General features: G+C 51.4%; 1 protein-coding gene across 1 annotated transcript in view; it reads left to right on the forward strand.

The window, feature by feature from the left end:
* The window catches only part of LOC130380425 (protein-methionine sulfoxide oxidase mical3b-like), a 31,773-nt gene extending 20,214 nt beyond the window's left edge, over positions 1–11,559 (forward strand). Inside the window, exons 20-36 of the mRNA XM_056587617.1 lie at positions 157–340; positions 2,525–2,628; positions 3,004–3,088; positions 3,674–3,953; positions 4,593–4,813; positions 5,209–5,277; positions 5,658–6,493; positions 7,019–7,198; positions 7,292–7,369; positions 7,898–7,948; positions 8,458–8,631; positions 8,668–8,760; positions 9,333–9,426; positions 9,705–9,755; positions 9,933–10,032; positions 10,768–10,841; positions 11,375–11,559. Of these exons, the coding sequence (XP_056443592.1) occupies positions 157–340; positions 2,525–2,628; positions 3,004–3,088; positions 3,674–3,953; positions 4,593–4,813; positions 5,209–5,277; positions 5,658–6,493; positions 7,019–7,198; positions 7,292–7,369; positions 7,898–7,948; positions 8,458–8,631; positions 8,668–8,760; positions 9,333–9,426; positions 9,705–9,755; positions 9,933–10,032; positions 10,768–10,841; positions 11,375–11,559 (2,859 nt within the window). The remainder of the gene's footprint in view (positions 1–156; positions 341–2,524; positions 2,629–3,003; positions 3,089–3,673; positions 3,954–4,592; positions 4,814–5,208; positions 5,278–5,657; positions 6,494–7,018; positions 7,199–7,291; positions 7,370–7,897; positions 7,949–8,457; positions 8,632–8,667; positions 8,761–9,332; positions 9,427–9,704; positions 9,756–9,932; positions 10,033–10,767; positions 10,842–11,374) is intronic.
* Positions 11,560–12,719: the final 1,160 nt, after the last annotated feature.

Here is a 12,719-nt window from a genome sequence, read left to right on the forward strand (position 1 = left end):
TCCCCCCCGTCCACTTTTTTGCCTACCGGTCGGGATTCGAACCGGCAACCCTCCGGTCACTGGTCCAACTCCTTAACCAGTAGGCCGATAGCAGGCAGATAGGCCGCGGCAATTATTTATTTTTTTCCGGCAATTCTCTACTGTGGCCCCTTGCAGGCGTCGCCGGGGGCAACGGCTGTGTCGGCGGGGGCCAGCGGCGTGTGCTTCTTCTGCAGCCAGCGGGTGTACGTGATGGAGCGTCTGAGTGCCGAGGGGCTGTTCTTCCACCGCAGCTGCTTCCAGTGCGACCACTGCCGCACCACCCTGCGCCTGTCCTCCTACGCCTGGGACGCGGCCGGAGGTGAGCGCTGTCCGTGGGCAGGAGGCTCCACCCGTAGCTGGGGATGCAGAGGGCCCGTGTGTGCTGGAGCTAAAGGGGACGGGGTTTGGGCGCCGGTGTGGTTTACAATTTGTTGTTGGGTTTGAATCAGAGGTCGACTTTTTTTGTTTGTGTGTTTTTGATTTTTTTCTTGGTACTTTTTGTATCTGAAAAATATTAAAATACAAAAAATAAATAAAAATAAAATATGTATATAAAAAATATTACTATTATATTCAAAGTATTTAGATAGATAACAAATATTAACCAAATGATATATTTTAAAAAAGTATACACGGTATATTAAAAAATAAAAAGTGCAGAAACGATCGCTTGTTGGGGATATGTTCACATTCCTGGGTTTTGGGATTAAAGGTCTTTTTTATTTGCGCTTCAAATAAAAAACAGCCCAGAGGCCTGCGTACATTCACCGACACACCTTCAGATGTTCCCCCTGACCCCCGTCCCCACCCCCGGTCTCCCCCCGAGACCCCGCCCGTCTGATCCCAGCCTTACTGCAACATCGTTTCAGCGTTGAAACGTTTACTTTACAGATTAAAGAACCACGGCCGTGACAAAAAACACAGACATATCAGAGGAATAAATAATATTTTTTAATAATAAATACTAAACCCAAAATATTTTAATAATGAAAATGGGTATGGGGGCATATTATGTTCCTTTATGAACATAATGAATATGTTGCCCTTCAAATTCAAGCAACTGCTTTGCTCTTCATAATATTTACGACACTACTCAAACACAAACAGGCGTGAATGGATCATTTTTTAATTTTGATGAAATTCGTCAGAGTGTCCTTCAGTCATCGCTGTGATTGATGGACTGTGACATTATCGTCTATGATGGAACACTATCGTCCGTGGGAACATCACACATGTGGACAGATTAAAACCACCATCCCGTAGCCCCGGTCAAGATACTGTCACCATTGTCTATCAGTCTGATGATATACCCACAAGCCCTCAAGGGCAAAAGTAACATACGATTCCCCTTATAAGTGCTCTTATGGGGTCATCTGACTCCTTCATGTCCGTGAAGTGTTTTGAGTGTGTGAATCTGTGTGTGTTTGTGTGTTTGCTTACACACAAGACAAGAGTGTGTTCAGCCTGACAGGGAATAAGGCTTTTATTGTCAGATGTTACAATTGGTACACTGTTGACGCCCTGGGCCTGTTTAATTGCTCATGTTGTGGTCCTCAGGTTTGCGTTCTGTGTGTCTGTGTGTGTGTGTGTGTGTGTGTGTGTGTGTGTGTGTGTGTGTGTGTGTGTGTGTGTGTGTGTGTGTGTGTGTGTGTGTGTGTGTGTGTGTGTGTGTGTGTGTGTGTGTGTGTGTGTATACTTGATGCGCGTACAAAGGCTGTTTTGAGTTGAGGTTAGTGTCTGTTGCTCCCAGGGGTGACGGCTCGAGGGGGGAGAGAGGAGGGCCTCACAAAAGCTTGCCGTCCCTATTTTGAGATCAAATATTTTGTGTGTTCTGTTCAAAACCCGCGGACCAATCAGAAGCCAGGCGCTCAGCGGTTCAAACATGAGGCGGGAGACGTACGGCTACAGACGAAAAAGTATATATGTGTCGTGTGTCGCCGCCGCCTCACCCATTCCACTGATCTTCGCGTGCGAGCGGAACACTCTCCTCCTGAGTGGCCTCAGACTTTACACATTTTCTCAGAATTGAGATTTTTTTGTTGCATTATTTTTGAAAATATAGCTTTGACTCGTTGATTTGTTGACTAGTTGACAGCCGTCATGGAGTCGTCCGACTGTAAGTCTGACTTAACGTTTCTCCTGTCGTTTTCTATGCAAGGTACTCCGCTGGGATTCGACCAATGCTTAGTTTCACGTCTTGTTTTCTGTGACTAAGCTGTTTTTTTTTTATCTCCATCCTGGGGGGGGGGGGGGGGGGCTGCTTTAGAGGAGGACAGCCCCCGCTTTGTGCTGCTCTTATCGGGCTCTGATCTCGGGAGTCGTTCTGAGCGCAGGTCGCTGCCTCGCTCCTCTCTCTGGCTCATCTCCGCTGTTTGTGTGTGTGTGTGTGTGTGTGTGTGTGTGTGTGTGTGTGTGTGTGTGTGTGTGTGTGTGTGTGTGTGTGTGTGTGTGTGTGTGTGTGTGTGTGTGTGTGTGTGTGTGTGTGTGTGTGTCGGTACCCCAGGGAGGTTCTACTGTCTGCAGCACTACGACCGACGCAGTGGGGGTCCCGTCCTGAGGAAGAGAGCCGCGCTCAGCATGTCCTCCGTCTCTCACCGGACCTCCATAGTAAGAACCCCCCCCCCCCCCCCCCCCCCCGAACGAACGACAAACAGTGTTACCATCGTATGCTTAATGGGTCGGTCATTAAAAGTCGATGCAGATTGCGTGTGATGAAATGCTGGTGTGGGTGGAAAACTGTTTTGTGTTGTTTTGTGATTGTACGTTCATTTTATTAGTGTGTCTGGGTGTGTGTGTGTGTGTGTGTGTGTGTGTGTGTGTGTTTGTCTGTGTGTGTATGTCTGTGTGTGTATAAATGTTTGCATGCAGCACATAAATAGAAGCAGACCAATTTATGTGTAAAGAAAAAGTATCAATCAAATCCAGATGACCATAGAAATATGAATGTCTATAGAAACGTATGAATCCAGAACCTTCCCTCAGGGGTCCCTGCAGAAGACCTCCTCCACGGACAGCCTGCACCCCGCGGCCCCCGGGGGGCCCCTACTGGGGGGCCGCAGAGCCTCAGGTGAGAACGGCCGCCGCATGACACACACACACACACACACACACACACACACACACACACACACACACACACACACACACACACACACACACACACACACACACACACACACACACACACACACACACACACACACACACAAAGCCAGACACAGTCACACACACACTCATACACAGTCTCACAGTCACACACACACACACACGCACACACACACGCACACGCACACACACACACAAAGCCAGACACAGTCACACACACACACATTCATACACAGAGCAACATTCACACACACGCACACACGCACCCACGCACACGCACGCACACACACAGACACACACACACACACACACACACACACACACACACACACACACACACACACACACACACACACACACACACACACATAAACAGTCAAACACACACACAAACACATTCACACGCGCACACACACGCGCACACACAGTAGCGGTTAGCAACGTAGCTCCGTGAAGCATGGCGGAATCACTCAGGGCTACAGTGTGTGTGTGTGCCTGTGCGTGCGTGTGCGTGTGCGTGTGCCTGTGTGTGTATGCGTGTTCCCAGTGGCTTCTCTGACCGAGGGGGCCAAGAGGGCGCGGGGCCCCCCTGGGGAGCGCATCGAGCTGGCCAACTACCGGCCCCAGGCCCCCAGCACCAACGGGCTCACGGCGGCGGCGGCGGCGGTGGCGAAGGGGGCGGAGCCTGTGTCGGGGCGTAAGCGCACGAGCGGCGGGGACGCCTGCGCCCTGACGGAGGAGGAGGTGCCGGAGGAGGTGCCGGAGGAGACGCTGGCCCGCTACAACCTCAGCCTGCCGGGGGCGAGGAGGACCGCCGGGGGATCCAGGTTCGAGTCCCAGAACTCACGCGTCTTGTTTTCGTTCTACCGGTCACTGTGGGGCTGCTGCTTCTTCTTCTTCTTCTTCTTCTTCTTCTTCTTCTTCTTCTTCTTCTTCTTCTTCTTCTTCTTCTTCTTCTTCTTCTTCTTCTTCTTCTTCTTCTTCTTCTTCTTCTTCTTCTTCTTCTTCTTCTTCTTCTTCTTCTTCTTCTTCTTCTTCTTCTTCTTCTTCTTCTTCTTCTTCTTCTTCTTCTTCTTCTTCTTCTTCTTCTTCTTCTTCTTCTTCTTCTTCTTCTTCTTCTTCTTCTACTGCTTCTACTGCTTCTTCATCTTCACCTTCGTTTTCGTGTTTTTATTTAAGTATTTTTCTGCCCTATTTATTTTCTTCCTGACTCTTCCAGATTTTTTTTTTTTTATTCTTTCGCACAGACACGTTGGCTGTTTCCCCCCCTCTCGGGCTCGCTCACTTTCTCCCTCTCTCTCTCTCTCTCTCTCTCCGGCTCTATTTTTGTCCCAACATCTCGTCTATCTGTCTCATCTATTCCTCTGTCCTCTCTCTCTCTCTCTCTCTCTCTCTCTCTCTCTCCCCCCCTCCCCTCCTCCCCCCCCTCTCGCTCCTCTCACCCTCCACCTCCTGTGCTCCTTCAGCTCTGAGTCGGAGATGGACGAGGGGAAGGAGGGCGAACGAGGGGCGTCATGGCGACGGCTCCTGGAGCTCCACGCCGGGACGAGAGGAGGAGGAGACGACGAAGGGGACCGGGAGGACGACGAAGACGAGGAGGCGGAGGACGGGGAGGAGGAGGAGGGGGAGGTGGACGAAGAGGAGGAGGACGAAGGGGACTACGGCAGCGAGCCAGAGTCCAGTGATGGTGAGTCGGCATCTGTCTGTCTGTCTGTCTGTCTGTCTGTCTGTCTGTCTGTCTGTCTGTCTGTCTGTCTGTCTGTCTGTCTGTCTCTGCTCTCTGCTGCAGTCTTTCGCGTCATTACATGCATTTAAACTAGGGGCCAGTCTATTTGTCTCTTGGTGACGTGTGTGTACGTGTGTGTGTTTGTGTGTGTGTGTGGGTGTGTGTGTGTGGGTGTATACGTGTGTTTGTGTCTGTTTGTGTGTGTGTTCTTGCGGGTGTGTGTCTGTTCTTGCGGGCGTGTGTGTGTGTGTGTGTGTGTGTGTGTGTGTGTGTGTGTGTGTGTGTGTGTGTGTGTGTGTGCTTGTGTGTGTGTGTGTGCGTGTGTGTGCGTGTGTTTGTGCGTGTGCGTGTGTTAGAAGGGGAGTATAGCCCCTGGGAGATGGAGCGGTATTCGGGCCTCTGGCTCCCTCTAGTGGAGGAATCAGGTAGTGCTCTGACGTGAGATAAATAACAATGACTAATGACTAAACTTTTGCATGCGATGAAATCACTGTTGCTCGTTGCGCTTGACACCACAGCTTTGTTCGGTGTTTTATCCATGTTTTTGTGTACTAGACTATTAAACTAAACTAAGCTATTTTACTAAAATACTATTGAATAAACTGGATTCAATAATACAATATTAATATTGTGTTTCCTGTGTTAAAATTATATAGTTTACATTCCAAGTTAAGGGTCAAACTGCTTTTATTTTTTCAAACTTTAATAGTTTTAACATCACCGAAGGCTAGCTATTAGCAGCTATCAGTAAATGTACTTATTGATTTATTTCTGCTAATCTCCCGCCTCCTTCCTCCTCCTTCAGAGGAGGAGTCGGCTCCCAAGACGCGCTCCACTCGGGGAGGAAGTGACATCACGTACACTCACACACGGGACGACCCCCACCCGGAACCCGACTCCACCACCACCACCACCACCACCACCACCACCCTGGACCTCCTCATCCCGGGTCACATCCGCTCCTTCGCCTCCATCGGCTCCTCCCCTCTCACCCTTGGCTCCTCCCACCTCACCCTGACGCCGACGCCCACTGCGGCGGCGTCGACCCCCGAGCGCTCCTCGGGCCTGTGCTCCTCCCTCCTCTCCTCCTCCTCCTCCTCCAACGTCACCTCCTCCTCGGGGGGGTCCGGGGTCGTCGCCCCCCCCGCGCGGGGCAGCAGCAGCAGCAGCAGCAGCTCCGGCGTGGGCGTCGACAGCGGCCCCAGCGACACCACCGTCGCCACGCCGACCACCTCGCCCCCTCCCCGGGGGCGGGGCCTAGACCGCCCCGGACCCCCCCTGCCGGTGTTCCCCGCCCTGGCCCTGCGTTGCGGGGGGGTCCGCCGCGACCCCGACGGGAGCGAGGTCGGCGTGGGGGGGGGCGTGGCCTCTGAGGAGGTGGGCTCCGCCCTCTGCTCCTCCTTCGCCGCCTCCTCCCTGGAGCTGCTCCGTCAGGAGAGGGGCGCCCGGGCGGAGCGGGAGGAGCGGGGGATGAGGGAGGGGGGGCGGGGGGGGGAGGGGGCGGACAACGGACCCCCCCGCGCCGCCGGGGAGACGACGAGGAGGAGGAGGGGCGGGGCGGGGGAGGGGCGCCGGCCCCCCAGGGTGCTGGCCCCCCTCCAGGGGAGCTCCCTGTTCCTCCACCTGAAGAGCCTGCGGGAGGCCCCGCCCCCCACGGGGGGGGAGGGCCCCCGGTGGGCGGGGCGGGGCGGGGCCAGGGCCCTCTGGAAGGCCCTGTTCTCCGGGAAGGAGAGGAAGAAGAGGGAGGGGGGGGGCTCTGTGGGCGGGAACATGGCCGCCGCCGGCCGGGAGAGGAAGGAGGGCCGGTCGAGGCCGGCCACAGGTGAGGCAGAAGTTGTGTTTTTATTTTTTGTTGTATTTTTTTTTTACAGGTGCATAAATTATAATATTATGTTTTACATATGCTTTATATTACTAGATATCTTTATTCTTTATTGTGTTTCTTTTTACCCTTAAATCCCTTTTGATTACTGTATTCCTCTTAATGCCCTTTGATTACTGTACTCTTAATTCCCCTTTGATGACTATATTACCCTTAATTCCCCTTAATTGCTGTATGACTCTTAATTCCCCTTGATTACTGTATTAACCTTAATTTCCCTCGATTACTGTATTAGTGTATTACCCATAATTACTGTGAACCCGTCTCTGCTAAATTAAATTATCGGTTACTCTTCCAAAGTGCTGCCACCTGTTGGTAGACTCGGTGTACTGCATGCTGTCATTAAGCTCTTCTCCTACTCATTGCTAGATTACCAGCTGAGTGGAGCGTCAGGCTGGCCAGAGGAGTCTGACCTGACCTGCTCAACCGTTCTGCAAAACTGCTCTCTCAATCCCAAGACCAACGTAAGGTCCCCACAATCACAACAACACGAGTCCAACAGTAGTTCATGAAAAGTAGCGGGAGATAACGTAAAGTCTCCATCCGATGTTTCGTAGCTGCGTGCGGAACTCTCTGAACTTGCTTCGAATATTCACAAGGTCACGATAAAGGAGGAGGAGACGGAGTCAGTGGAGGTACACCAGCACAGAGAAACCCACAGATCTGTCCCAATAGAGTTAGAATGCAAGAGGATGCACCAATACTGGTACTGGTATCACAAACCAGCCCCAAACCAAGACAAAATACGGACATGGGTCAAATCTGTGAAGGCTCCAGCAAAGCTGCAATTTGTATCTCAAAGTATAATTAGCCTTATGTAGAATATCAGATTTGAACCCCTTCAAAATAAAAGCATTTAACATGTAAACAAGGTGGACCAGAAGGAAAGGTCTACTACCTGGTTTGCTGGTCACAAAGTGGTATTGATCCATCACTTGCATCAAACAGTTTGTAAAACAGCACAATAAAGATAGTCGATGTGTTTCACATATATTTCAAGTCCTTTTGTAAGGCCGTGCACGTGCAATATAGATATACAATCCAGCCATTGCATTCCCCTTTAGTTATAGTCTCCATGTAGCTTTAGTCATCGCCACTTTTATCTTCTTTGCACTAGTAAACAGATAGTTTGATAACGCGTTCAACTCTACGTTTTCTCCAAGCCCGCGTACGTGCCTCATGCGCTGGCCTTCAAGCGAGCGTACGTCATGAAGGTAGGGGGACCATCTCCGAAAGCTCCACCGGCCTGTAGTCTGTAGCCTCAGGGGCCTAGAGGGATGTAGTGACACTGTAGGCTGCGTTCCAATGCTGAACATCTGTAGGCTGCGTTCCAATGCTGAACATCTGTAGGCTGCGTTCCAAAGCAAAGACACGTGACACTGATCAATGACATTACTTTAAATGACCTAAAATCCAATGACAAAAAAGGCTATCATATCAAAGTTAGGTGATGTAACCCTACCCTAACTCTGCTGCTCCAGTCTGAAAACTCATCTGCTGAGTTTGCATCTTGGTCCATGAAAAACAAAGATCCGTCTCCGGAAAGAAGTTTGCGTGTTTGACGATTTGAACGTGCATGATTGATTCTTTGGGTTCCATCTTCGTGCAGTATACACGCACACACACACACACACACACAACAGCAGAATAAATGTAATGTAACATAACGTAATGTAACGACACGTGAGTGCAACGGGTGACCTCACACTTCCCCCCCTCTCAGAAGCAGTCCCTGCGGAAGGGGGCGGGGCCTGGGGAGAGGGAGGCGGCCTCGTCCTGCCCCACGGAGGTGGTGGGGGTGGCGGTGCGCGCCAAGGAGCCGTCCAGCCTGGGGGTGACGGAGGAGAGCCTGTTCCGGCCGGGCCAGGGGGCGGAGGAGGGGGGGGAGGAGGAGGAGGTGGAGGCGAGGAAGATGGAGGCGCGGCGGGCGGAGGCGGCACTGGACGCCAGGCTCACCCGGCGGGTGCAGCGGGCGGCGAGGAGGCAGGCCAAGCAGGAGCAGCTGAAAAGGCTCCACAAGGCCCAGGTGATGGGGGGGGGGGGGGGTGGGGGGGGGGGGTGTGATTGTATGTGTGTGTGTGTCTGTTTGTGTTGGCTTATGTGTGTCATGGTTTGTGGGTGTGTGACGTTTGTGTGTGTGTTTATGTGTTTCTGTGCTTCGTTAATGTGTGATTGTGTGTATGCATGGTGTGTGTGTGTGTGATGTTTGAGTGTGTGTTTGTGTTCATGTGCTTAGTTTGTGTGTGAGTGCTTACGAGAATTTGTGTGTTTTTGTGAGAATGTGTACTTAAGTGTGTGTGGGTGTGTGTGTGTATGCATTCTTATGCGTATGTGTGTGTATGTGTGTGTGTGTGTGTGTGTGTATGCATTCTTATGCGTATGTGTGTGTGTGTGTGTGTGTGTGTGTGTGTGTGTGTGTGTGTGTGTACTAATGCGTGTGTTTTTTGATGTGTGTGTGTGTGTGTGTGTGTGTACTAATGTGTGTGTGTGTGTGTTTGTGTGTGTGTGTGTGTGTGTGTGTGTGTGTGTACTAATGTGCGTGTGCGTGCGTGCGTGTGTGTGTGTGTGTGTGTGTGTGTGTGTGTGTGCGCTCCACAGATCATCCAGAAGCAGCTGGAGCAGGTGGAGGAGAAGCAGCGGCAGCTCGAGGAGCGGGGCGTGGCCGTGGAGAAGGCCTTGAGAGGGGAAGCAGGTACACACACGCACACACACACACACACACACACACACACACACACACACACACACACACACACACACACACACACACACACACACACACACCAAAAAACACACACGCATTAGTACACACACACACACCAAAACACACACACACACACACACACACACACACACACACACACACACACACACACACACACACACACACACACACACACACACACACACACACACACTGTTTGCCTGGATGGGAACAGCTCTGACCTCTGTTCTGGGGGTCCCTTCTAGACTACTGGGGCGACTCCAACGACAATGAGGACCTGGACCTCCACCTCAGCGGTACGTCCTCCACCTTGTTTACACGTCTGTCTGTCTGTCTGTAATCGCTTTGGATAAAAGCGTCCACTAAATGATTTAGTGAACTTTTACTTTATAACTGTTCAAAGGACTTTTATTTTGAAAGGTATGGGGAACCTGGACACTTTACAATGGGTTCAAAATACTTTTATTTTGAAGGGATGGGGAACCTGGACAGCCCAGCCCTGATGCAGCAGTGGTTCCAGCTGGTTCAGCAGAAGAACGCCATGGTGCGCTACGAGTCCGAGCTCATGATATTGTGAGTCCCTTTGAAATTGGTCAATACACACACACATACACACACACACCTTCTTTTTACATGACGGATGTAACCTAACCTCAACGCTTTAGCTCCTCCCTTCTGACTCTTTGGCTCCTCCCTTCTGACCCTTTAGCACCTCCCTTCTGACCATTTAGCTCCTCCCTACTGACTCTTTAGCTCCTCCCTTCAGACTATAGCTCCTCCCTTCTGACCGTTTAGCTCCTCCCTTCTGACCATTTAGCTCCTCCCTACTGACTCTTTAGCTCCTCCCTTCAGACTATAGCTCCTCCCTTCTGACTCTTTAGCTCCTCCCTTCTGACTCTTTAGCTCCTCCCTTCTGACCCTTTAGCTCCTCCCTTCTGACTCTTTAGCTCCTCCCTTCTGACCCTTTTGCTCCTCCCTTCTGACTCTTTAGCTCCTCCCTTCTGACTCTTTAGCTCCTCCCTTACATCATATTCATGTTCTGTTTTGTGCTTTTTTTGCACCACCGTGCCTTATTAATATATTTTACTTTGAATATGTAATACACATCTATAAATATACATATTGAATTATTCATATATATAAAGAATGAATGATGTAGTGTCTAGACCGACCGAGCGATGAGCCAGAATCTGCCTCTTGGGAAAGTAGGCGGTTGATCTCTAATGGGTTATCATTACTGTGATGAATCGCTAATGTCTCCTCATTACTGGGCCTGTAATTCTCCCCCCCACCACCGTCCCCCTCTAGCGCTAGAGAGCTGGAGCTGGAGGACAGACAGAGCCGGCTGCAGCAGGAGCTCAGAGAGCAGATGGCCGTGGACGGTAAGCTAGCCGGCTAGCTGAAGTTGTTGTTGTTGTTCTTTTAATGACAGACGAAGTCTGCAGATGATCTGCATGGAGTACTGTGTCACGTTCCCTGATATCAATATCGAGTTGGAGTGTTGATTGTTATTGGGAAACTACAAGTAACATAACATATTCTATATTACAAGGTTATATATTCATCACTATTCTTCTGTGTCCTCTCCTTTCTCCTTCACCCCTCCCCTCTCTCTACCTCCTCCTCTTCCTCCACCTCCTCTTCCTCCACCTCCTCTACCTCCTCCTCCTCTACCTCCACCTCCTGTCCCCCTCCTGCTCTCCAACTCCTCCACCTTCTCTCCCTCTCTTTCCTCCCCCTATCCCACCTCCCCCTCCTCACCCAATCCCACCACCACCTCCTCCTCCCCCTCCTCCCCCCCTCCTCCCCCCCCTCCCTCCCTCCACCCCCTTTCCCCTCCTCCTCCTCCTCCCCACGCCTCCCCCCCTCCCCCCCTCCACCTCCCTCCCCTCCTCCTCCCCCGCCCCCCCCCCAGACCACCTGAAGGGCCCTGGGGAGCTGGCGGAGGAGCGTCTGATCCTGGAGGAGATGCTGGAGGTGGTGGAGCAGCGGGACTCCCTGGTGGCGCTGCTGGAGGAGCAGCGGCTGCAGGAGAGCCAGGAGGAGAGGAACCTGGAGGAGGTGGTGCTGAACGGGGGGGCGGGGCTCCACTGGGCCTGAGCACACACACAGAAACACACACACACACACACACACACACAGACACACACACAGACACAGACATACACAGACACACACACAGACACAGACACAGACACACACACAGACACAGACACAGACACACACACACACACACACGCACACACACACAGACACACACACACACACACACACACACACACACACACACACACACACACACACACACACACAGACACAGACACAGACACAGACACACGCACCCACACTCATGCACAGAAGCACACACTCGTAGACACACGCATCAAAACACACACACACACACACACTCGCAGACACATCAAAACATGCACACGCACGCACACACACACACACACACACACACACACACACACACACACACACACACACACACACACACACACACACACACACACTCATGCACAGAAACACACTTGCAGACACACACACATACACTCGCAGACACCTCAACACACACTCACAGACACACACACACACACACACGTTCTCACAGACACACGCACTTGAACACGGACACATGCACATATTTACACAAACAACCATGTATGCATATAAACACACACGCACACACACACTGATACACATACGCACACACACACTGATACACGCACCCGCACATGGACACACGCATACACACACACACACAAACGTGTTCATATGCAAGCATATAAACACACACACACACACTCATAAAAAACATGCATAAAAAACATCTTACCCACACATATAAACACACATTCATGCACACACACACACACACACAACCACATCCGCTACAATTGTTGACACAGACTCTCATCTTCACACAGCGCGCCTCTTGCCTCATAAAACGAATCTCTCTCCCTGACGAGTTACACCATCGATTGCCTTATACACACACGCACAGACACGCACACACATTCTTTGGTTGCCATGTTGAAATTCTAACTTCAGATGGGGGGCCGGGGGGCACCCACCCCACCCCCCTCTTCCTCACTTGAGTAACCTCAGCCTCCGGAACTTTCCTCAGCTGGGTGCGGACTCTTTGCTCACCCTCTACTAATGTGTTACCATGGTTACCTCTCCTAACCGATGTTTACGAGAGACCACATTGGGTTTGGTGTTTTTCTTATTTTTTTACCTTCTAATGTGTTATTTAT

The sequence above is a fragment of the Gadus chalcogrammus genome, chromosome 4 (genome assembly GCF_026213295.1).
Source record: "Gadus chalcogrammus isolate NIFS_2021 chromosome 4, NIFS_Gcha_1.0, whole genome shotgun sequence".
Lineage (NCBI taxonomy): Eukaryota > Metazoa > Chordata > Actinopteri > Gadiformes > Gadidae > Gadus > Gadus chalcogrammus.